The sequence below is a fragment of the Hypanus sabinus genome, chromosome 1 (assembly GCF_030144855.1).
Source record: "Hypanus sabinus isolate sHypSab1 chromosome 1, sHypSab1.hap1, whole genome shotgun sequence".
Classification (NCBI taxonomy): Eukaryota; Metazoa; Chordata; class Chondrichthyes; order Myliobatiformes; family Dasyatidae; genus Hypanus; species Hypanus sabinus.
In genome coordinates this window covers 24,414,382-24,439,962 of record NC_082706.1, presented here as the reverse complement: position 1 = coordinate 24,439,962, position 25,581 = coordinate 24,414,382, and the positions used below count along the sequence as shown (strand labels likewise).

Sequence of the window (25,581 nt, the reverse complement as noted above, 5' to 3'; positions counted from 1 at the left end):
TGATCCGATGGAGCAAGGTGCAGAAGTCTGAGGAGCAGTGGATATGACTTTCGGAAGAACTGTGCAAACAACTGTGTAGTATAATGGGCCCTTTTCGTTTGTTCTTCTTCCACTTTCTTACTAACCACATTGTTGTTACTATGCACAAATATACTTCCATTAACTGTACGCAGTGTGCGATCTGTTACTTCCTGTGACAGGGCATCAATCACACAGCATCTACACAAACCAGAGCCCGGATGGGAGAGACATCCCAATCCCACAGATTTGGCGGGACTGGAGGGTGTGTACGCCAGACTCACGAGGCTGGAGAACGGCAGGCTTCTCGGCCCTGCGCGGGACAGCGAGTCGCTTCCTGGAACCTGCCCAGGTTACACCAGCAACACGCTGCACTGTCAGCGGGTCAAAAGACTGGCGTGCACTCTCCCATGTTACTACAAGCAAGGCATTATAACAGATGCCAAGACAGGGTTCTCCCAGTTGCCACCCACTTCAACTCTGCCTCTTATTCCCATCTAGATATGTCCATACATGGCCTTCTCTACTGCCATGATGAGGCCAAACTCAGGTTGGAGGAGCAACACCTCATCTACCGTCTGGGTAGCCTCCAGCCTGGTGGTATGACCATTGAATTCTCCAATTTCTGGTAATTCCCTCCCCCTCCTCCTATCCCAGGACCCTCTCTGCCTCTCTCCCCTTTCAACTTTCTGCTTCTTTATCTCTACAGTTCTTTCATGCTTATCCCCTCCCCCTCCCCCTTTATCTCTCCTCTGATTGGTTTTCCACCTGGCACCTCTAGGCCCTACCCCCTCCCCATCTCTGTTACTGGGCTTCGGCCATCTCTTCCCCCCCATTCCTGATGAAGGGTCTCGGCCTGAAACGTTGGCTACTCATTTCTCACGGATGCTGCCGGACCTGCTGAGTTCTTCCAGCGTTGTGTATGTATACTGTATATGGACTTGTGTGTTTCACTGTATACTCATAGATTCTCTCAGCGAAACCAGGTCAGTACATCTTGGATGGAGCGATTAAGCGTGGAGACTATATTGAAGGTGGTCAGGTATCTCACAGACCTGGGGTAGGTGGAGGGGCTGGGGGACACGAGGGTTCCCGACGGTTATCACTACTTTACCGAGACTGTGCCCAGTCACCGAAATGCCACCGCTGAAGTCCGGGTTGCGTTGCTGGAAGATGGACAAGAGATGGTTCATCTCGCTGGCAACCGTGTCCACGATGGTCTGGCAGTAGGTGGGGCTGTTGTAGAAGAAGAGGTCGAGCAGGGTCTCGTTGGTGAAGTGCCGCAGACGGCTGATGCTTGGCAGCGTGATCCTCCGGATGTCCCTGCCAGGAGCCGGGGAGAAGGAGACAGGGAGTCAGGGCAAGTGGGAACACTAACAATTCACCGATGGCATGAAATTTGCCCGTGAGGGAGAACGTTGGAAGAGGCAGACGGTGGGAATGCAGAGAGCTTGGTTTACGCGGGGACAAGCAGCAAGCAGCCAAAGCCTGCTCCGTCATTCACTGACACAAGGCCAATCCTCTAGTTTGCATTGACCCAACATCCCCCAAGCTAAAATGTACCTGGGGACGGAGACTCCACACCATCAGAATTACAAACATTTACTCCCCTATGGGTTAAAAGATTTCTTCTCACAATATACTGAATATTTTGTTTTGAGACCAAGTTCTTGAGACAAGGCCAACAACAACGTACACAAAGTGTATTAGACACAGAAGCATGCAATAAACATGATGACATGCACGTATATACCACGTGCACAAACAATAAATCGATTCATTAACACAGGCACACAAGATGCAAGAATACAAAAACAGATGCGCACACACACATCACTGCGCTGCTGCAAGAGCAAATTCATGTGCAGATTGCCTCTGTTCTGGGGAGGTATTTCCATTGATTTGCAAACACTACTTTCTGTTAACATGTATGCAGTTTACTGAGTTTCACACTAACAATTGATTTTATTGCACCACAGTGTATATGACAAACTACTCTGAAATTAACTTGCACAAACTGTTCAATATAGCAGGAAGAGACACTCACTCATCCACCCCTGTTGCGTCTCCATGCAAAGTGCAGTACCAATTGACGGGCAGAAACTCCACTCGACCAACCTTCTGCTCGTCCTGGGCCTTCCTGAAGTGTGTTTGCAGCAGGCTGAGGGAAGTGCTCCGAAAATCGTTCACTGCAAAAGGGACAGAGTGGGCTAGTCAGAAGAAGAGCTCCAGACACCGTTGCCCAATATACCACAAGGGCAGCCAGCCTAGCTTTGCTTAACTACTGGCGATGACGACAAGAGATGACGTTTCGTGGGCTGTTCGCAAAACTTCTAGATATACCTCTTCAGAACTACTATTGCTGCAAAATGCAGTCTGTATTTTCCCTTTAGGTAATGTACTTTTAAACCATCTTAATGAACTAGCCATTTTACAATATCCTGGAGGATTCGCAGGAATGCCGCCACTAAGCAGACGAAGGTACATCGCCACGGCCGGATGAAGGGAAGGTCTGAGCCAGACCAAAACAGCAGGGCGTAAATCTTCCCCTAGACAGCATCATGTTAGCAAGTGTATGGTCTTTGGAGAACAAGATGGAGGACCCATGAGCAAGATTGCTGTATCAGAGGGAAATGAGGGATTGCTGCGCTCTCAGTTTCATGGAGATGTGGCTCAGCATATCTCACCTATCTGCCTATCGCCTCTCTCTCAATTCTGCTTTCTTCTACTACGGTACACATAGTGCTTTCCCCTTACATTCCTTCTTCACTTCACCTGCCTTTCCCCTCCCTGCTTCCCCTCCCCCGCCCCTTGATCTTTCCTCTGATTGGTTTTCCACCTGGCACCTTCTTTATAGGGCACCTGCCCCCTCACTCTTCAGTCCTGACGAAGGGTCTCAGCCCGAAACATTGACTGTTAGGTTCCACGGACGCTGCCCGGCCTGTTGAGTTCCTCCAGCGTGTTGTGCAATAGAGTCCTGCACGGGAGGCTGGCCAAGAATGCTTACTCACTTGGAAATCAGGAAGCAGTAACTTGCATTAGGCGTTGGCTTTGTAGAAGCCAGAGGATGGTAACAGATGGCTGCCTCTTTGACTGGAGGCCTACGACAAGTGTGCTGCAGAGATCGGTACCCGGTACGTTGTTGACCGTCATCTTTATCAATGATTTAGCGTGGCAAATTGGAATCAGCAAATTTGTCATGACACCAAGATTGGGGGATTAGTAGAGAGCGAAGAAGGCTGTCAAAGCTTACAGCAAAATCTCGACCACCTGGAAAAGTGGGCTGAAAATGGCAGATGGTACTTAATGCAGAGAAGTGTGAGGTGTTGCATTTGGAGGACAAACCAGGGAGGGGCTTACAGTGGACAGCCACTGAGGAGTGTGGTAGAACAGAGGGATCTGGGAATAAAGATCCACAGTCATGAAAGTGGTCTCATAGGTAGATAGGATAGTGAAGAAAGCTCTTGGCAAATTGCCCTTCATAAACCGAAGTACTGAGTACAGGAGTTGGGAAGTTATGTTGAAGTTGTAAGACACTGGTGAGGCAAAATTGGGAGCAATGAGTGCAGTTTTGGTCACCTACCTACAGGAAAGATATTAATAATATTGAAAGAGTATAGAGAAAATTTGCAGGGATACTGCCAGAACTTGAGTTATAGGGAAAGGCTGTACAGGTTTGACTTTATTTTGTGCAGTGTTGGAGATTATGAGGGGTGTAGATAGGATAACTGCAAGCAGGCTTTTTCCATTGAGACTAGAATGAGAGATAATAGGTGAAGGGTGAAATATTTAAGGGGACCCCAAGGGAGAACATTTTCACTCAGAGGGTGCAAGGTGGAATGAGCTGCAGTGGAAGTGGCGGATGCGGGATCGATTGCAACACACGAGAGAAGTTTGGATGGGAAGGATATGGTCTAGGTGTGGGTTGATGGTACTAGCACATACTAGATGGACTGAAGGGCCGGTTTCTCTGCTGTAGTGCTCTACGACTCTGACATGCATGACACGTTGCCTGACCTGCTAAGCATTTTCAGTGCTTTCTAGTTCAATTTCTAGATCATGTAGTCTTCTATTCTTCAGGCAACTGTCTATTACAATCTTTTTGAAGAGCCGTGACTGAACGTTGTAGAATTATGTTGCAGTTCAAATATTGAAGGGACAATCAAGGAGAATGTCTTCAGCTTCAGACACAAACCAGGGGCCAGGGGTCACTGAACTGAGCTGGCTATGGGAATGAAGACAATGACTTTGATCTTCCCTAAGTTTTAGCCAGAAGGAATTCCTGCTCATCCCAGAATGTCTCATCCTGGGACGATCAGTATAACCATGTGGCAGGTTAAAATACTAGCTGCCTTTTCAGAAGAAAGGAGCTGCATCCAACAAGCTTTAACTACACAACACAGAAAAAAGCTTGAGACACAAGAGAATGTAGATGCTGAAATCTGCAGGAACTCCGGCAGCTTCTATGGACAAACAGATCGGTGTGTTGGGTTGAGACCCTTCGTCAGGACAGAGGGGAAGACAGCCAGCGTGAAAAGGCGGACGGCGAAGGCTGGCAGATCCAGGGCAATAGGAGAAGGCTCACCGCACTGAATGATGCTGCGGAATCGAATGTCACAGGCCGGTCCGATTCCATGCACCATGAAGACCAAGTGATCCACCTTCACGGGTTCCCCGGCAAAGATGTCCGTGTAGGTCTGCTCTGTGCCTCTTTTCACGACCCACGGCTTACTCTGCTCGGCAGAGGGAGTTCCCCACTCGTCCAATGACCCCGACGGTTGGAAATGTATCATCAGCTGAGGAAAGGCCAGCAGAGGAGAGAGAGAGAAAATACACAGTTGGGTAGTAGACATGAGACAGTTCATCAAGACATAGTTAACACACTCCTATTACAACACCCAAGGCAGGAGCTGGTCAAAGCTCAGGAGCTTGGGGCTTAATGGGAGTGCTACATTGCTGAAGGTTATAGCTTCTGGATTGAGCATTAACTAAGACAGACCCCCCCCGGTTGTGAATGAAATAAGAACGCTTTACCTCAAAGAGTTATCTCTGGAGTCCTGTTCCAATGTTGTTAAACATAGGCAGCTTTGAAGAATGTGGATACAATGGTCCCGACTCATATTTCAATGCCAAGATAGTGTCCATAATTGAGACAGATTGGAATACAGCATCCATACTTGACATAGATTGCCCTTTCCATTTCCAATCTCCCCTATGCTTAAAAACATCGCTAGTTCTACAATCCTGGAGTTTAGAACATCCCAAACCAGAGAAAAATCTGCAGATGTTGGAAATCAAAGCAACACACAGAGACACAAAATGCTGGAGGAACTCAGGAGGCCAGACAGCATCTATGCAAAAGAGTACAGTTGATGTTTTGGGCCAAGACTCATCAGAACATCCCTGATTTTAATTTCACCCCACTCCAGGGCCATTGCTTCAACTGACCAAATCTGAAGTTCCGAATTCCCTCCTGAAACCTCTCCCATTTTTTTTTATCCTCTTTCTCTCCCTCTGCCCTTCCCTTCAAGAAGTCCCGACATCCTTGACCAAATTTATGACCATATGCCTTAAAATCTTATCAAGCTCATTAAACTGTGCTTCAGAGCCCTCGTGAAATGCCCAAATCTATAAGTCTGTGAAGCTGCAAGTTTTACATCGCATTTGTACATAAAACAATGAACTTCACTTGGACAGCCTCACTGCATTGAACTTGCTATATAAATACAGGTGTTTTCTGCACTTACTAGAGTCAGCCAAGAGCAATGGGTTTCACAAGTCCCCAAAACCTGCCTCACCCACAAAGCACTCAAAAGTCTCGTGAATATTCTGTGAAATCAGAGCACATGTCGCCCCCACGCAGTCACCTTTGGATTGTGCAGGATAATGACTTCTCCTGTGGGAAATTCCACCTTCCGGCTCCATTCGTTAGTTACCACACACAATTCGTACGTTTTCTGTGGAGAGTCAAGAATTTCCATCAAGCAGGGACAGAGGAATCTTGTTCTCAAACAGCAATAAAGTGAACTGCTTACAGAATATGGATGTTACTGGCTTGACCAGTATTTATCGCCCATCTCCAATTTGTTCCAGGACAGAAAGCCTTGCTGAGCCATTTCACAGAGTGTTGGCCCAGATCTGGAGTCCACACCACAGAACAGGAGATTGCTTTCCCAAATTAAATCAGTGAGCCAGCTGGGTGTTTCTAACAATCTGCTAGTTTGGCACCATTAGCCTTTAAGTTCCATATTTATGTAAAGCAGAGATTACCAGTTATTTTACTGGGATTATTATTTCAAAATCCAGATTTAGACCCGAGGACTCTGGCTGTCGAGCTACAGTTCTCAGATCTGTGGAGAGGGACGTGCAAATCCCTCCAAGGCAACTAAAGAATGAACTGCAGTTAATTAAAGGTCTTGTGTTAAGATGCTCGTATCAATCTTGAAGCCGCTCAACTGTTGTATCAGCTTGAAACTAATGTAATCGATCTGGACCTGACCTGGTCCATGCCTGGCTGTACAAACCACCCAGTCATGGGCAATTAATGGGCAGTGCTTCATGAACGGAAAGAAAGAAACAGCAAAGGTCATTGATCCCAAGTGTGGAGCCTAATGTTTATTAACACAGAAACAGAGCCAATTTCTATCCCAGCTCTACCCAATTCCAAACCTTAATAAAGAACAAACCGTTTATTGAAATAATTTCAGTGTGGGGTGCCTATTCAGCCCATCGAGTCGATGCTGGCACCTAGAGAAATTTCTTCAGGGTAAGATGTTCAAAATAAATATCATATCACAGTACAGATTTCCCCCACAATCCGAAGGGAGAGCGTTCCTATGAAACCGTTTGAAAACCAAAATGTTGTAAAGTAAAGAATTACCATTAATTTATACGGGAAAATTTTTGAGCGTTCTCAGACCTAAAAAAGAACCTACCAAATAACATATACAACCTGAAATAACAGTAACATATAGTAAAAGCAGTAATGATATGATTAATGCACAGCCTATGTAAAGTCGAAATATGATATGGGGGGGTGGTGAGAAGAGAGAGAGAGCGAGCGAGAGAAAGAAAATCGGCACGTACATTCATGTGCACGTACACGCATACGCGAACAACTGCCTGCACAAGGCTTCACGGTCATTGTAGTCTTTCTTGGGGTAAACACATGTATAAAGCAGGTGTCTTGTTTCTTTCGTAAAAGCGAAAATCCTCTTTGGTTACTGAGAACAGGTACTAAAGTAGGTCGTTCACAACAGCGAGCTGACGTAAAGCGAACGTTCAAAAAGCGGGGGCCACCTGTACATAAATGGCACCATGTACTAACCAGAAATTCATTTTCTTGTGGGCATTCACAATAGATACACAGAAATACAATGGAAATCCACACACAAAGAGAGACCAACATCTAATGTGCAAAAGGAAAACTGTGCAAATACAGAAATAAATAATACTGAGAACATCACTGTCGAGACCACAGGCTGTGCAATCAGTTCAGAGTTGAGGTGAGTGAAGTTATCCACACTGGTTCAGCAGCCGGATGGCTGAAGGGTAATAACTGTTCCTGAACCTGATGGTGGAGGGACCCAAGGTTCCTGTATCTCCTTCCCAGTGGGTGGAGGAAACAGCAACAGCAAGGTGAGAGCAGGGCCTGGATGGTGGGAGGTTTCGGTGAAGGACACTGGCAGTGCTCCTTGGAGATATGCCCAACGACGTGGAAGATGTTTTTGTGACGGACTGGGTTTCATCCATTACTTTTCGTAGGCTTTTCCATTCATGGGTATTGGCGATCCCATACCAGAAAACATCTATTTAGTCAACAGCCTCACCTTGTTCCGCTGAAGCGATTCTCAACACAGCTCTCGGCCATTTGTTTAACACAGATTTAACTCTTTTAACACCATCTACTTTCATTGCGACAGAAAGGGCAAAACTAATTGGAATATTCATGAGTCACAAAACAAGGACCGACTTGTGAAACAAGGCAATGATACAGGCCCTTCCAACCTAACAAGCTGTGCTGCCCAGCCACCCACCTATTTAACCCTGGCCTCATCAGGGTTCCTTAAGTTTGTTACAGCCTGGGGATGGTAGTGAGGATAAATTCCCTGTACCTATTGAGTGCCCCAGTGGCACGTGCCTCAAATAGCCTCTGACTACCAAGTCCAGGTCCTGGCCTTTATAAGAACATAAGAAATAGGAGGAGGAGGAGTAGGCCATTTCGAGCCTGTTCTGCCATTCAAAAGATCATGACGGATCTGGCCATGGACTCATCGCCACCTACCTGCCCTTTCCCTTCAACCCTCAAAACCCCTACTATGCAAAAATAGATACAACCTTGTATTAAATATATTAACTGAGATAGCCTCCACTGTTTCACTGGGCAGAGAATTCCACAGATTTACCACCCTCTGGAAAACGCATTTCCTCATCTCTGTCCTAAATCTACTCCCCTGAATCTTGAGGCTGTGTCCTCTAGTTCTAGTCTCACCTACCAGTGGAAACAACTTTCCTGCCTCTATCTTGTCTATCCACGTGGGGCTTAGCTACTCAGCCTGGCAGAGTCGCTTCTACTGACAGGAGGAGCAAAAGTAGTCAGTCTGGGCAGATGAGGCTCGAAAGCCGTGACTGACAGCTCATCTAGGGGAAGGGGAAGCTCCGGAGTACCCAAGGCAGTCCCACGCTGAATTCAACACCGACGGGCAACTCCGCTGGTGCCGAACTTCATCGCAACTTGCCGTTCCTTTGGCTTCATCAGCTGTGTGGAGAGGGGCAGCCGTCACACAGGGAACAACTCGCTCTCCACAACACTCTGCCCAGGCTCGTGCATCGCGTAGACTTCCGCGTGCAACATCTACGGTCGACCCCAACCACAGGGCCTCCATCACAGGGCAGTCTGCAATTAACCTACTAACTGTAAAGTCCTTGGAAAGTGGGAGGGAACAGGAGCACCAGGAGGGAGCCCACATGCTCACGAGGACATCCAAACTTCTTACACACGGTGTCAGAACTGAACTCCGGCGCGCCGAGCTGTAACAGCATCATGCTAACCGCCACGCTACCTTGGCCCCACAATTGATGTTGGAGGTCAGAGTTCAAGCATTTGGGAGGAGCGCAGAGGAACAGTCGTGCTGCTAGGCCTACATCCCTCCAGGGCCCAGGTTGTCAGAATGTATTTCAGTGACTCTGCTCTATTGGCTGGGTCAGAGAACATGAGTGGGGAGGACGTGTCTGGATTATACAGCAAGCCTCCAACAATCTGCTGTCCAACTATTTGGAAACACCTATGGGCTCACCTGGTGGGGCAATTCCTTCAGCCTGCCTTAGCTCCTGTTTCTGCACCCTCGGTGGCCACCTCCTATCTGACAATGATGCCTATTACACAAATCCCATTTGCCTCCAATAGGCCCATTTCCCCCGCACCCTTCCTCTATAAATCTCTCTCCAAATACCTTTTCAAACATTAGGCCCAGAGCCTTTCCTATGAAAATACCTTTCCAAGCATGGTCATTTTATCTGCCTCCACCACTCCTTGGAAGGTGATTCACCACCCTCCGTGTGGAAAAACCTACCCCTCGGATCTCACTTAAACCGGTGTCTTTTACTTCAAGACCCTCCTGCCCTAGGAAAAAGGCTCTGACCGTCCACTCTGCCCATGCCCCTCATCATTCGAAGTCTCAATAAGGAGTGAGGGGTGACCTCAAGTTCCTCTGGGAACTAACGCAGCCACTCCACTCTCTCCTCAGCAAGTAAAGCCCTCCAATGGTGGCAAGTGGTGGCAGGGTCCCGGATGAGTTCAGACAAGCTGTTCCTGCCAGTGGAAGAGGAAAGGACAGCAGGACAGGAATGCCAACAACCAGCCAGTGATAGACCATCCAACACTGGTACCTCCCCTGACTGCTGAGAAGGAGGAAGGGAGTGGTTAAGGACAGATCCCAGTTTACAGCACTGTACCTCGATCTGCTCGCTGAACTCCTCGGTGTAGGGGTTAAACCTGCTGTCCTTCTCTCCCTTATAGAACCAGGTGCACCTCCGCACTTTGCTGGGAGTCTCCTGCCAGTACACCGCGTGCCTGGAGCGCCGGGACAGGAACACGTCGTAACGCCCACCATCCGTTGCCACAACCACGTCGCGTGAGTCCGATGCTGCAAGGGAGAGAGAGAGAGAGAGAGAGAGAGAGAGAGAGAGAAGCCATTCGAGAGGAACTGCTCCCCCATATATTCATTTTCAATGCCATTCACGTTCAGATCTGCCCTTTCAAACCAAGGAGCACGGGATAACCACGTGCCCATTTCATCCCCACGCCACCCTGGGGCACAGTGGTATAGTGGGTAGAGCTGCTGCCTCTCAGTACCAGAGAACCAGGTTCAACCGTGACCCCTGGCACTGGCCGCGTGGAGACTTCCTGTTCACCCTGTGATCCCCATGGAATTTGCCAGAAGTTTCTGTTGCCTCCCGCATCCCAAAGCTGAGCGGGCCGACAGCTTAATTGACAAATGTGTGAAGGCCCGCCAGCAGTTATACTTCATTGGAGTTCGAGCAGATTCGGTATATCACCAAAGACGCTAAGAAGTTTCAGCAGGTGTCCCACCGAGAGCATTCTGACCGACTGAGTCACTGCACAGGGTCAGAAAAAGCTGCAGAGGGGCATAAACTCAGCCAGTTTCATCACGGGCGCTAGCCTTCCCATCAGAGGATTCCTTCAAAAGGTGACTCTTGAAAAAGGCTGCATCCATCACGAAGGACTCCCACTACCCATGACATAACCGTTTTCTCATTACTGCCATCGGAGAGGAGGTCAGGAGCCTGAAGACACTCAACGTTTCCTTCCCTTCCGTCATCAGATTTCTGAATGGACAATGAACCCACGAACGTAACCTCACTATTTTTGCTCTCTCATTGGATTGTTTAATATCCATTTCCTATTATAATTTATAGTATATTTTATATTACACTGTACTGCTTCAGCAAAAACTTCATGATATACTGTAAGTGACAATAAACCTGATTCTAATTGGAACACTCTGGTCTCACTCAGCACACACAAAATGCTGGAGATACTCAGCAAGTCAGGCAGCATCTATGCAGAGAAATAAACTGTTGGATTTTAGCACCCAGCCGCTTCATTGGGACTTCTGCTCTTACTCTGATTGAATTCCACCCCCCCGCCCCCTCCCCACAGGGAGCTGTTCCAGCGATTAACAAGGCTCCAAACTCTGGAATTCTCCCCACCATTTTACTCTTTCAACTTCTATCTCTGACCAAGCTTTTGGTCGCTTGATCCAACAGCTTCTTACATGGTGTCATACAAATGCAATTGTTGCAGCCCAAACTGAAAATCAGAAGCAAATGCATGGTCTCACAATTCCTCCCCGAACAGATCTCTGCATCTCCCAAGTCAGACAACAAACTTCCATCGAGGTTAACCTTCATGAGCTGGGTCTGCAAGTGGCACAGTCGCTGCCTTACGGTGACAGAAACCCAGGCTCAACCCTGACCTCAGCTGCTGACCAAGTGGAGCCTGCACGCTCTCCTTGTGACCGCATGGCTTTCACCCCAGGTGACCCTGGTTTCCTCCCACATCCCAAGGTGGATTCAACAGCCACTGTAAATTTGCCCCTCATGGTGGGCGAATCTGAAGGGAATCGATGAGAATGTAGTTGGCATGGAGGGGGTGAATTACGTAGGATTAGGTTGAATGGATGCCCAATGGTCAGCATAGAGTTAATGGGCAGAAGGGCCTGGCCCAAGCTGTATGTTTCCGGCTTTACTCGCCAGGTACCCACCGGAGCGATACTTCTCCTCCAGAACGAGGGAGTCTAGTTTACTGAAGGGGATCCACACGGCCCTGGAGTCTTCCAATTTGCAGTGGAACCAATGAGGCTGCACCAGTTCGTAAGAGCTCAACAGCAGGTCCTCCTTGGCTGTCTCTCCTTGACTTGTAGGTACTGGGCAATCAGGCAGCCCCTCTCCCTGATCCATTGTTCCTGGCGCATCCTGAAACATTCCAGAAAAGTAAACAGAGCTATTTTCATAATCCGCCTCAGTAGAGTCCACAGTAACGAAAATCTCTGACCGTTTCCTCGGGGCCCAGGCCATACCATCGTGTGACACATTTCAGTCCCTGTAACTCCGATCCTGGTCTGAACTGTCAGTCACCAAGCATCATTAGGTTTCTTCAGTATTCCTAGCAACATGCACAAGCACAAAATGCTGGGGGAACTCAGCATCCATGGAGGGACATTTTGGGCTGATACCCTACATGAGGAATGGGGCAGAAACCAAAATAAGAAGGTGGGGGGGGGGAGAGAGAGAGAGTGTAAGCTGGCAGGTGATAGGCTGAGACCAGGTAAGGGTCGATGAAGTAAGAAGCTGGAAGGAGATAGGTGGATGAGATAAAGGAGGAGAAATCTGATAGGAGAGCACACTGGACCGTGGGATACAGGGAGGAGGAGCATCAGAGGGAGGCAATGGGTAGGTGAGAAGGGGTGAGAAGGAAACCAGAATGGGGGAATAGAAAAAGAAAGAAGTCATGGGGGGTGGGGGTTGGGTTAGAAATTACCGCAAGTTTGATAATTCAAAGCTCATGTCATCGAGCTGGATGTGACTTTGAAAAGACACACACACGCATACAAAATGCTAGAGGAACTCAGCAGGTTAGGCAGCAGCTCAGGAAAAGAGAGAACAGTCGACATCTCGTGGTGAGGCCCATTCTCAGGACTGAGAAGGAAGGGGGAAGATGCCTGACTAAAAAGGTCAAGGGAGGGGAAAGGGGCTAGCTGGAAAATTACAGGTGAAGCCAGGTGGGTGGGAAAGGGAAAGGGCTGGTGAGGAGGGAATCTGATAGGAGAGGAGAGTGGACCAGAGGAGAAAAGCAAGGAAGAGGGGACATAGGGGGAGGTAACAGGCAGGGGAGAAGAGGTAAGAGTAGGGAATGGGGGAGGGGGGATTATTTTTACTGGAAGGAGAAATTGGTATTCATACCATCAGGTTGGAGGGGTCCCAGACAAAATACAAGATGCTGCTCCTCCACTCTGAGGACTGCCGCATCTTGGAATGGGAATGGGAATTAAAATGTTTGGCCACTGACTGCTTTGTATCCCCTTTAGCCATAGGCAAGATCCCAAGGGTCAGTGATGTTCCTCTGTTTAAGGGCAATAGGGTCAAACCAGCAAATTATAGGTCAGCAGTGGTAGGGGCATTTATTGGAGAAGAGTCTTGAGGATTGGACGTGCTACACTTGGAAAAGCATAGACTTGTTTGGGATAACATGGCTTTGTGCAGAGCATATTCTGCCTTGCAATTTTGATCACTGGCAACTCAGCTGGACAGATAGCATCAGTGGAGAAAGAGACAGTCAGTTTTTCAGTGTTTAACTCTTCATCCAGTTCTGACCCTGGATCCTCCACTCCGCTTCTCTCCCCGCAAACGCTGCCCAACCCGCTGAGTCTTTCTAGCACTTCTGGTTTTTGTTTCTGATTTCCAACATCGGCACCTTGCGTTTTGGACTTTTTCAAATAAAATTTGGCTGTCCTACTGAACCAAACACCAGCTCTGGGACGAGGCAAGACTCACCTGGTGTAACGGAGCGGTGTCGGGAGTGTGGTGCTGGCGGTCAGAACGAGGACCGCCCGCACCGTGACCCCGCTGCTCGCCACAGCTGACCTCCTGATCTCCCCAAGTCGTGGAGCCGATAGCCCGACCGGCTTCCTGACCTGCAGGCCCCTGGCCGAGGGCAGACGGGTGGCGGCCGTGTCCCACGGGCTCCGGCAGTGAAAGCGTTGGAGCCGAGGATGGTGCCTGGTCATCAGTTCTCGGTGGCAACGATCCCATTGGCTCTGTACACACACCATTGGCCAGAACGCTGCCTGTACTTGGTTGCTCAACATCAGCAGGAACAACAGGAGCAGGCATCCCAGCCATTTCTCGAGGCAGAGGAGCTTACACAGCCCTGGAAGAAACAAAAGGTCAGTGGCTGTTCAATACCCCACCTACTATGACACTCCAATGCTACATTCCTTTGGGATCAATAAAGGATCTATCTGACATGGGAGCAAAAAGTCCTCAAGTCCAACTCAGTCTTCATTGTAATCAAGTTGGGACCTGACCCAATGCATTACCCATTCCCTCCCTAGATACACTTTATTAGGTACACCAGCTCGTCAAGGCAAATCTCTGATCAGCCAATCACACGGCAGCAACTCAATGCATAAAAGCATGCAGACACTGTCGAGAGCTTCAGTTGTTCTTCAGACCAAACATTTGAATAGACTATAGGTGGAGTAGGCCATTCGGCCCTCCGAGCCAGCACCGCCATTCATTGTGATCATGGCTGATCGTCCACAATCAGTACCCCGTTCCTGCCTTCTCCCCATATCCCTCGACTCCACTATCTTTAAGAGCTCTATCTCTCTCTCGAAAGCATCCAGAGAATTGGCCTCCACTGCCTTCTGAGGCAGAGCATTCCACAGATCCACAACTCTCTAGGTGAAAGAGTTTTTCCTCAACTCTGTTCTAAATGGCCTACCCCTTATTCTTTGACTGTGGCCTCTGGTTCTGGACTCCCCCAACATCGGGAACATGTTTCCTGCCTCTAGTGTGTCTAATCCCTTAATAATCTGATATGTTTCAATCAGATCCTCTTTCATCTTTCTAAATTCCATGGAGAAGAGTTGTGATCTAATTGACTTTGACCTTTTAATGAACGTTGGTGCCAGATGGGGTGGTCTGGGTATCTCAGAAATGTGGATCTTCTGGGTTTTAAAAAAAAAGTGCACAACAGTCTCTAGCGTTTATAGACAATGGTGTGAAAACATCCAGCAAGCAGCAGTTTCGTGGGGGGGAAATGTCTTGTCAATGAGGGAAGCCAGACGAGTTCAAGACGGCAGTGATTCAAATAACCATGTGTCACAACAGTGGTGTGCAGTAGAGCTCCTCTGAACACACAGCACGTTGAGCTGTGAAGTGGATGGGCTATGGCAGCAGAAGATCACGAGCATACTCTCAGTGTCTATTTTATTAGGCCCAGGAGGTACCCAAGTGTACGCCAGGTTCACAGAAATCCACCAAACTGCAACTTAAAACCACCAACCCAGCATTAATGGCCACTCCAGAAGCAAATTACAAATTTCAAATTTCTGTTGTCTCCATGGGTGGAAGGTTCCCTCACATACTTACTGATGTAGGGCTTTTTGGTAGGTCAAGTATGATTACAGAATGGTAAGGCTCTTTGCAGAGTGGAGGATCAGAGGGATCTTGGGTTCCAAGCCCATAGGATACTCAAAGCTCCTGCAGAGGTTGACTCTGTGGTTCAGGAGGCATGTGGTGTATTGACCTTCATCAATCATGGGATTGAGTTTAGGAGCTGAGTGGTAATGTTGCAGCTATATAGGACCTTGGTCAGACCCCGCTTGGAGTACTGTGCTCAGTTCTGGTCGCCTCACTATAGGAAAACTGCGGAAGATGTAGAAAGAGTGCAGAGGAGATTTACAAGGATGTTGCCTGGTTTGGGGAGCATGTCTTATGAGAATAGGTTGAGTGAACTCTACCTTTTCTCCTTGGAACTACAGAGGATGAGAGGTGACCTGACAAGAGATGTACAAGATGATGAGAGGCATTGATCGTGTGGATAGTCAGAGGCTTTTTCCCCCCAGAGCTGAAATGGTTGCCACAAGAGGACACAGGTTTAAGGTGCTGGGGAGTAGGTACAGAGGAAATGTCAGGGGTAACTTTATTTTTAACTCGGAGAGTGGTGAGTGTGTGGAATGGGCTGCTGGCAATGGTGGTGGAGGCGGATACAATAGGGTATTCTAAGAGACTCCTGGACAGGTATGTGGAGCTTAGAAAAATAGAAGACTATGGGGAAGTCTAGTAATTTCTAAGGTACGGACATGTTCGGCACAACTTTGTGGGCCAAAGGGCCTGTATTGTGCTGTAGGTTTTCTATGTTTAAACCTGGAACATTGGCAATTCCTCCTCTCCACCATCCCCTACCCCCGAGTCCCCCAGCAGATCGTTTGTTGCTCCAAATCCCAGCATCTGTACTCTCGTGTGCCTCTTTTTCCTCATTTCACACCTGAAATTTCTAGCTCTAATTTTTTTCCCTCTATTAAGACTAAATAACATTCCACCCCCCACCCCTTCACTTCATCCAATACACGGCTGCCGGGGGAAATTGTTCCTCTCTGCCCAACTCATCAAGTCCCCTCCAAAACATATTGGAATGGACAATATCAATTACCTGTTGATATGTTCTTCCCAAGGAAGCATCACTGTGATTTGCAGCAAGTCATTCAGAATAGCCACAAGAGGCCAGATGAAGGGAAAGTGGACAGCCTGGCAGGGTACAAGTGAAAAGAGGTGGGTGGGGGAGGAGGGATGGTGAGAAACTGGGAGGCAATAGGCAGAAAAGGTAAAGGCTGAAGGGCAGAGGAATATCATAGGGAAAGGAGGAGGGGCACCAGAAGGAAATGAAGGCAGGTGAGGAGAAAATGGGTAAGAGAGGAATCAGAATGGGGAATGAAAAATAAAGAGAAAATGGACAGGGGAAAAAAGTTACCAGAAGTTAGAGAGATCAATGTTCATGCTGTCAGGCTGAAGGCTACCCAGAAAGAATATGAGGTGATGCTCCCCCAACCCAAGGGTGGCCTCATCACGCCAGCAGACGAAACCGTGGACTGACATTTTGGAATGGGAAGGTGGATTAGAATTTTGTACCAAGACTAGAGATACCGATACACATCTACCTAGCAGGGCAGACACTGGCAAGAATGAGCCCTTTGAGGGGGTGAAAGTGAAGCAACTGAGAGTTTCAGGATAGAAATAGAAGAGTACAGCACAGGAACAGGCCAGTCAGCCAACAGTTAGGCCGAACCAGCTGACAAGCAAATCAACAACACCCAAACTCTAATCACACCATGTCCACATCCCTCCATTTTCCTTACATCCATGAGCCTATCCAAACATCTCCTAAAAGCCTGTAATAATATTTGCCTCCACCACCATGCCAGGCAGTGCATTCCAGGCATCCACCACTCTGAGTATAAATCTTACCCCTCACATCCCCCTTGAACCTGCCCCCTCTCACTTTCAATGCATGTCCTCTAGATACTCTGCCCTCTCTATATCCATGCCTCTCCTAATCTTGTAAAGCTCTATCAGATCTCCCCTCCACCTCCGATGCTCCAGAGAAAACAGCCCAACCCAGCCTCTCATGACAGCACTCTGAACCAGGCAGCATCCTGGTGAACCTCTTCTGCACCCTCTCCAAAGCCTCAACATCCTTCCTATAGTGACCAGAATGAGGAGAAGTTTCTCCCTCCCCTCCAAAGGGAGGTAAACCTCTGGCATTTGTTACACTGTACTGAGGCAGAATCACTGGCCCAAGATCGATCAATGTTTTAAGCCAGGGACCCAAGTCCAGATCTTACCGCATGACCAAGTCCTCAAGTTGACATGGCACATCAAATATTTGCCCAATCAGCTGAGGGACGTTATACACGACAGCGGGATTACAACATTAGTTGGGTTGCTTCTGAAGTCTTGTACGACACTGAGATCACGACATCACGGGAAACACGAGGCAGTACTAAGGAGAGCGCAGAAGAGATATACAAGGATATCATAGTTTCTGCTTGGCAGATCAAGAAAGGTGGAATTGTTTGTAACAAACCAACTGGAAAGACTTAATTGAGTGTACAACATTGCAGGTTAATTTCCATTACCAGAGGAGGCTGATACTAGAGAATATAGATTGCAAAGTAGCTGCCAGAATGATTACAGGGAAACCGATTATCTGTTCGTCTAACAGGTTAGGCAAATCAAAGACGTCTGGCAGACCTTCCAGGAGAAAATTGTTCAAGGCATCCAACTCAACACAACACTGTTCTGTCAGAGTATCAGCTGCAATGCTGTTGACAACGCTCCTAATTAACAGAGAGTCCAAAGACCTCAGTACAGATATGTAAACTGGTTCCAGTGCCATCAAGATTAGTTTTGTTTTTGATTACCTGCTCTACTGTATGAATTAGGTCAACTCTTGGCCCATATTTATCATCTGATCAACGTCAAACTTCCTCACACTGCTAGTTGCCAAAACGTCCCGTGTAAAGGTTAGCAGCCAGTTTCCATGTTCCCCAGCAGATGTAAACATGAGGCGTGAATTTACCCTCACTGATGTATTTCAATGGCTGGATCTATCAAAGATGTTGTATAATAGCAATCTTTCTTGAACTGCTGGGATTTAGTTTGCTATTTTGCCACCTCTGAGCTGTGTCGTCTAAATTCTAACACGCCGATTCCAAAAGGCTGGGCTCTACACTCACTAGCCACTTCATCAGGTATGGGAGTGGAACCGGGCGTGGTCTTCTGCTGCTGTAGCCCATCCACTTCAGGGTTCGACATGTTGTCCATCCAGAGGTGCTCTTCCACACACCACTGTTGTAACACGTGGTTATTTGAGGTACTGTCACCTTCCCCTCAGCTTGAACCACTCTGGCCATTCTCCTCTGACCTCTCTCATCAACAAGGCACTTTCACTCACGCTGGGATGCTGACTGGATGCTTCCGCAGCGATTCGCTGTGAACTCCGGAGGCTGTCGTGCTCAAAAGTCCCAGGAGATCAGCAGTTTCCGAGATACTTTAAAACCAGCCCATCTGCCTTCAGCAATCTTTCCAGTCAAGATCACTTAGATCATATTTCTTCCCCCATTCTGATGTTTGGTCAGAACAACTGCACCTCTTGACCATATCTGCATGCTTCTATGTGCTGAGTCGCTGCCACACGATTAGAGGTTCAGGAGTACCTAATGAAGTGGCCACTGAACATAGTACCCCCCCCAGTCCCCTCTCAAGCAACTGCCTTTCTCTTAGAGCCTGAAGCAGCAAACCATTGTTCTGTGTTTGGCTGCACCTTTAGACAAAAGGAGTCTGCCCCTACTTTTTGTTGGCGATGCGTGTTGAGATCACCATGTGCCAGCTCAAGGAGGCATCGCTATTTCTTCCGCAAGTCCAGCCCAGAGAAGGTGAGGAATTGCTTTCCCACTATTTTTAGGACTTCACAAAGCACCTTCCAGCCAGCAAGCTGTAGCTGGTACGGTTATGTAGCAAACAGAATTTGGGGACTTCAAGCTTCAGTGCAATGTATCAGGCAGCAATTTATCCTTCAACTGATATTAACAACACACAATGCTGGAGGAACTCAGCAAATCAGCAATCTATGGAATGGAATAAACATTTTGAGCTGACACCCTTCATCAGAACTGCAAAGAAAGGTGGGGCGAAAGGGGTAAAGGGCTGAAGAGGACAGAATCTAGTTAGGTGACCATGGAACAAAGGTGAGGAGGGTAATCAGAGGGAGGTGGTAGATGGGAGAGAAGGGGCAAGAGGGTAACCAGAATGAGGAATGGAGATGGGTAGCAATTACGAGAAATCACTGTTCATGCCATCAGATGGGAGGCTACCCAAGCAGGATATGAGGGATACGAGATATGAATTAATATCAAGTTGCTCCTCCAACTTGATATTAAGATCAGTGAGTAGACTTCTCCCCTTTAACCAGTACCTCCTGGCTCAAGCCTCACTCTCTAGACTCGGGCACACGTGTCTAGGATCCCCAAGGGAGAACTGCATAGCTGGAGATGCAAACTCGGGCACTTCTTGTCCCACAGGGGGACGCAAAAGATCCCACAGAAGGTCAGCAAGCTATTAAGTGGCTTTTCTGACTCAACATCACTGAAAGTAATCTTGCAGCTCCTTCAAAGCCCAAGTAAACTTATTATCGAAATACAATCTACTTTGAGATTCCTGCAGGCATTTACAGGAAATACAATAGAATTTATGAAAAACACTAAAGACTGACAACCAACCAACGGGCAAAAGAACTGAGCAAATAAAATAAAAATAATAATACTGAGAACTCGTGAGTATTGAATACTGAGATCTTGGACACTCGCCTCCAGAACATCTTCAAGGAGAGATCCCTCAAAAAGGCAGCATCCATCATTAAGGACCCCCAGCACCCAGGTCATGGCTCGTTCTCATTGCTACCATCAGGGAGTGACAGAAGCCTGAAGGCACACACTCAGTGATTCGAAACAGCTTCTTCCCCTCTGCCATCAGATTTTTAAACGGGCACTGAACCCACAAACACTACCTCATTTAAAAAAAAATCTATTCTTGCACTACCTATTTAATATGTTTATTGTAATTTACATTTTTTTCCAATTATGTATTCCATTGTGCTGCTACCATAAAAACAACAAATTTCATGGCATATGCCAGTGATATTAAACCTGATTCTGAACATTGGTTGTACAGCCCCTGAAAGTGAGTTTGCAAGTTCAGATTCAGGTTTAATATCACCGGCACGTGCCATGAAATTTGTTAACTTAGCAGCAGCAGTTCAATGCAATACATGATAATATAGACAGAAAAAAAAACCAAATTTAGATGTGTATTAAATAGTTAGATTAAGAACAGTATAAAACTGAAAAAATATTGAAAAATTGTGGTCATGATCACGGGTTCAATGTCAATTCAGAAATCGGACAGAAAAGGGGAAGAAGCTGTTCTTGAATCACTGAGTGTGTGCCTTCAGGTTTCTGTACCTCCTTCCTGATGTAGAATAATTTCAGAGCTCTGGTGAGTGAAGTTAACCACACTGCTTTAGGAGCTTAGTGGCTGAAGGGCAATAACTGTTCCTGAACTTTGTGGTATGGAGCTTGATGCTTTGCGAGATGGCAACAGCGAGAAGCGAGCATGGCCCAGATGGTCACGGGCCTACGTGATGAATCCTGCTTTCTTGTGGCAATGCTCCATGTAAATATGCTCAGCGGTGGGTGGGGCTTTCCTGTGATGGACTGGCCTGTCCTCCACTTCCTGTAGACTTTTACCCTCATCACAATGCTGGGAGATTTCTCAGCACAAATCCCCTGCTTACAGCAAAGGCTGCCACTTCAGAAACAGCAGTCCTGATTACCACGCTAAGACGAGAAAAAAAATTACATTTACAAAACCCGCTTCATCAGGCTGTTCTTCACAGGCCGCGTCGTTCAGAACAATACGCTTTGTCTGCACAATTGAGTACAATGCCGCACACTGAGCAGGGTTTACTCTCACACAGCTTTCCCTGCGTCCCATCAGGTTGCTGTCGAGCCCCGAATGTTCTGTCCAATCAGCAACTCTGCTCCCCCAACCAAGAGCAACTTCCCGGTGGCCAAACATTTTAATTGCAATCCTCATCCACATTCCGACATGTCAGCCCATGGCCCCCTCTCGTTCCACGATGAGGGTGGAGAAGCAACACCTCGTACTCCATCTGGGTACCTACTGATGGCACGAATATCAATTTCTCCTTCCAGTAAAATAAATTCCCTCCCCTTCTTCTATTCCTCATTTTGACCTCTTGCCTCTTCTCATCTCCTACCACCTCCTCCTGGGTCCCCTCCTCCTTCCCATTCTCCTATGGTCCATTCTCTTCTCCTATCAGATTCCTTCCTTTCCAGCCCTTTGCCTTTCCTACTCACCTTTAGGAATTCCCCTTCCCCTCCACCTATCGATTCTGGTATCTTCCGCCTTCCTTTCCAGCCCCGAAGTGGGTCTCGGCCTGAAACATCAACTGTCTATTCATTTCCATAGATGTTGCCCAACCCTACTGAAATCCTCCAGCATTGTGTGCGTGTAGCTTCCCCACCCCCACCTCTTTTCACCTTCTTTGCACCCTGTTACGAATGTGCCACAGCTCTGAGGAGCCGAAGGGTGTGGGGTAGCCCCCTCCTTTTTGAGAATCGCAAGATCACTATTGAGTCAGTTCAGGAGACCCAGGAAATGAGAGAAAGACATGCAGAATCCACAAAGAGTTTGGAATGTGTCCTGGCCTCCGAAAGGCGGAACCATTGATAACGGCTATTGTCTCTTGGAGACGGAATTGTGTATTGAATCCTGTACGATGCATCGAAGCCCCCAGGCAATGAACCGAGGGGGTGGGGGGTTGGTGGAGGGATTGCATCATCCCAACCTGATTGACATCTGAGACCCTGTGAGTCAGGATAAAAGAGGATCTGTGGGAACAGCCCCTCAGACACACCAGAAGAAACGCTAGCGATCCCGTAATAGTGAAAGCCGGTGAGAGGGCCACGTGCGTCCTTTTCCATTTGCCCCGGAATCGGTGGGCCCTTACCATGGAAGAACGGTTTTTAGCTAACAATGGGGAAATCAACTCCCAACGACTCTCGAAGGATTGACATCATAAAAGGAATGGGCAAGTTTTAACCCGTCTTTCTCTCCAACCAAAAGCTGCAGCTTGAATGAACTACAGTGACTTTTATATTTCCGTCATTATCCCCTCGACAACGATAGAGCTATTCCTTATTGATTATTATTATACCCACGCTTTTAGATTTAGTATTGACGACGCATATTATCTGTATGTTTGAATTGATATTATTTTTGTGTATTTTTATCAATAAATACTGTTAAAAATAGTACCATCCGACTTAAACAGACCTCTCTATCTTTGCGGGTAAGTGACCCAGTTACGGGGTACGTAACAACCCAAGAAGGGTACAGGCTCAAATGGACATCAATTCAAATTACTTGTGCACGCTGAGAACGCGGAGTGTGGCTTGTGAAAAGAAAAGTTATTTCATATTGCAACTGGTCTTATTTGAGGACCAGGGGAGGTTTTAAACTGTTTAAGTAGATATGTCTGAACATTCATCTGCAATTATAACAAAAGATATCAGAACACCTGTGAAAGTGTGAAGATTCAAACAGCCAATATCTTGAGTTGGTCATCGTTCTGTCAAACTAGAAGTTACAAAACATGCACTTTCCAAAATTGGAGGAAAGGGGTTTTGCTGGTATTGTGGTAACAGAGAAACATTTGAGAGAGTGTAGAGACGTGGTCTAACAAATCACTCCTGTACTCTTTGCAGTTTAATGACAAGGTGAACAAAACTGTACACAAATATGGCCTCACCAGTGTCTAGTACATTGGTTTCCGGTTAATTGGGGCAGCCACATTATTTGGGACAACTCTTAAAACACAAAAACGAATCCAGAAAATAGCCATGATTCTCTTCATTTATTTGGGACACACGCATCTCAATTGGGACAGGAGAATGCTGCCAGTTTGAGTCAGTCATGTGTATTTGTATAGCCATTAGACGCTACACTGTGCTTAGAATGAACAGTTTTTAAAAAAAGTGTCAGTTGCATGCATTTTTGTTCAAAAACCAGTGATTTTTTGACAGACAGCTGCCAAGAAAGCAGCATTTGATTATGACAATTCAGAACTGTTTTACTCAACTGCGGTTTCAAGCAACCAGGCTTGGAGGGTGCCATAAACGGGCAGGAGTGAAAATGAAACTATTTCACCACTTCGACAAGCTAGGAACTACAAAGAATTTTGACAATCATCTTGAACGTTGAAATGAAAAATGGAGATTTGGAGGATGTAATCGTTGACAGGATTGCATGAAGGCAGACCATTATCATCTGCAGGAGGTGTCTGTACTGAATTTGTTCATTTATAGTCAATCAAAAAACAGCAGTGTAGGCTGGATGAATTCTTCCGTCAATAACCAGTAGGAACTAAAACAGTTTATAGAACTGTAACATTGGTACTTTTTAAATTAGTTCTGTGTTCATTTAAATACATAATTTGTTACTCAGTTAAATGGTAGGCTCTTTTTTTCTTAAATACCTTTTTACTTTTTCCATGAAAAATCAACTAATTGGAGCAGTCACTTAATTTGAGCAAAAGTATACAGGTCCCAATGTGCCCCAATTAACTGGAACCCATTGTAATATCCTAATGTTGTAGGCAAGTGTTCCAAACATGCTTTTCTCTCTGTCACAGCTTTTAGGGAATTACATTCATGTACCCCAAGGCCCCTCTGTTCTACCAAACCTTCCAGGTCTCTGCTATTTACTACACAGGTGCTGTCCTGGTTCAACATCCCAAAATACAGGACCTTGACTTCCATGGCAAGTACTTAGCCTATTTTCCTCAGTTGAGATATATCCTGCTGTAATCTTAAACAACCCTCGTCAGAGTCTACTATACTAACAATTATGCACCACCCAGAAAGTTTCTAACCAGGCCACCTACATTCACACCCAAACCATCACAATACACGACAAACAACATTTCTTCCATGCGCATCGCCCCCAGAAAACCGATCGGCGCAGATCTGATTGAATTGGCAGAAGGATTGAAAGGGAAGAGGAGGAAAAGTCACTCTCAGTGGGGGTGGGGGGGCAATAGAACTCACCTCTGAAATGATACTGGAGGCAAAAATTCCTTCACCCCGTCGAAAGCTGCAGGAGTATAGTGCAGGTGCTAGAAGGTGGGTCAAGGGCGGGGGAACTGTCAGGCGCACTATGAGTCAAAGTGAATTCCTCGCTGTAAACGTCCCACCTTGCCATTTGTACACTAGCAAATGCGAGGAAGCCCTGCGTAGGAAAGTGGTACAGTATTCATAACTAGGAAGGCAGTGTTACTAATACACATTTGCAAATAATGAGGCACTTGTACTTCAGGGTTGCTTCCGACTCAACAAGCTCCGATACCAACTGTAATCAGATAATCATTTTTTTTTTGGTTGATGCTAATTAAAGGGAGTAAACAAGGAAAACGTCCCCGACATCCTCCAAAATAAGTCTAACTGGGAAAACAAACACAGGGCCTCAACTTAGCACTTCAAACAACGAGCACGCCCCTCCCGTACCGGAGAGTCTTTGGGGAGTGGGGGTTTCTTCAACTATCTACAATCGAATCCGTAAAGAACTATTATGTGAGTATCAGAGTTACTCACATGAAACGGCGGCCGAAGAATAATTAACTGCGAGCCTTGGTTCCAGTGCCGACTGAGTACAATGACGACTGAAGTCCCGGTGTGGGTTTTTTTTTAAAAAGTCTTTCCCGGGCTGCAACAAAATGTTGCAAATTCGAAATGTTACTTCCGAAATGGAACGTTAATACAAACTCGCAGGTCAAGGTTCCAAACGCGTACCGAGCGGAATTAACCGGCAGCAGAGGCCTGCAGCCGAGTTAGGCACTGCCCGGCTCCGGGAGACGCGCACTCAGCGGTCTCATTCGTCCCTCCTCCTCCTCCTCTTCTTCGCCGCTCTTCCACCAGCGCCTTCTCCGACGATTCTCTTTCGCATCGCTTTTGTTTCCCTTGAAGATCTCTAACCGCATTCGTTCCACGCCAAAGTCCTTAATTAAAAAAAAACGTCAACGAGAGCAAAGGTCAAGCGGCGTCAGCTCGTGGATGGGATTTGTCAAATGTAACTCTGTATTATCTCCCCAATCAGGCAGATTGCGCCGATGCAAATATTTGTTCCCTGCTGGGTTTATATTATTAACGAGGAAGCGGTGACCGGGAGTGGCACTCTTTGTCCAAGACCGCCCCCTACTGGAAGAGGCTGAATTGAGGATAAAGGCGAAAATACCCCCGTTGTCTTTGGTGACTGACGGTAGAAGGGAATGCATGATCAATTCGTGGTCAGATCCTGATTTATTACCGCCGTTTTACAAGACGTAAAATATGTTTGGCG

At 47.1% G+C, this 25,581-nt stretch overlaps 1 protein-coding gene across 2 annotated transcripts in view; it reads right to left on the bottom strand.

Moving 5' to 3' along the window:
* The window catches only part of LOC132391969 (phospholipase DDHD2-like), a 45,880-nt gene extending 20,535 nt beyond the window's left edge, over nt 1-25,345 (bottom strand). The window contains exons 1-9 of one of the 2 annotated variants that reach the window (XM_059965808.1): nt 24,837-25,345; nt 24,294-24,474; nt 13,594-13,969; nt 11,805-12,015; nt 9,973-10,163; nt 5,886-5,975; nt 4,604-4,814; nt 2,066-2,207; nt 1,133-1,341 (exon numbers count right to left, since the gene is read on the bottom strand). In XM_059965808.1, coding sequence (XP_059821791.1) covers nt 1,133-1,341; nt 2,066-2,207; nt 4,604-4,814; nt 5,886-5,975; nt 9,973-10,163; nt 11,805-12,015; nt 13,594-13,941 — 1,402 coding nt within the window. In that variant the 5' untranslated portion in view covers nt 13,942-13,969; nt 24,294-24,474; nt 24,837-25,345. The remainder of the gene's footprint in view (nt 1-1,132; nt 1,342-2,065; nt 2,208-4,603; nt 4,815-5,885; nt 5,976-9,972; nt 10,164-11,804; nt 12,016-13,593; nt 13,970-24,293; nt 24,475-24,836) is intronic. The other variant, XM_059965819.1, reaches the window with a different exon arrangement.
* Nucleotides 25,346-25,581: the final 236 nt, after the last annotated feature.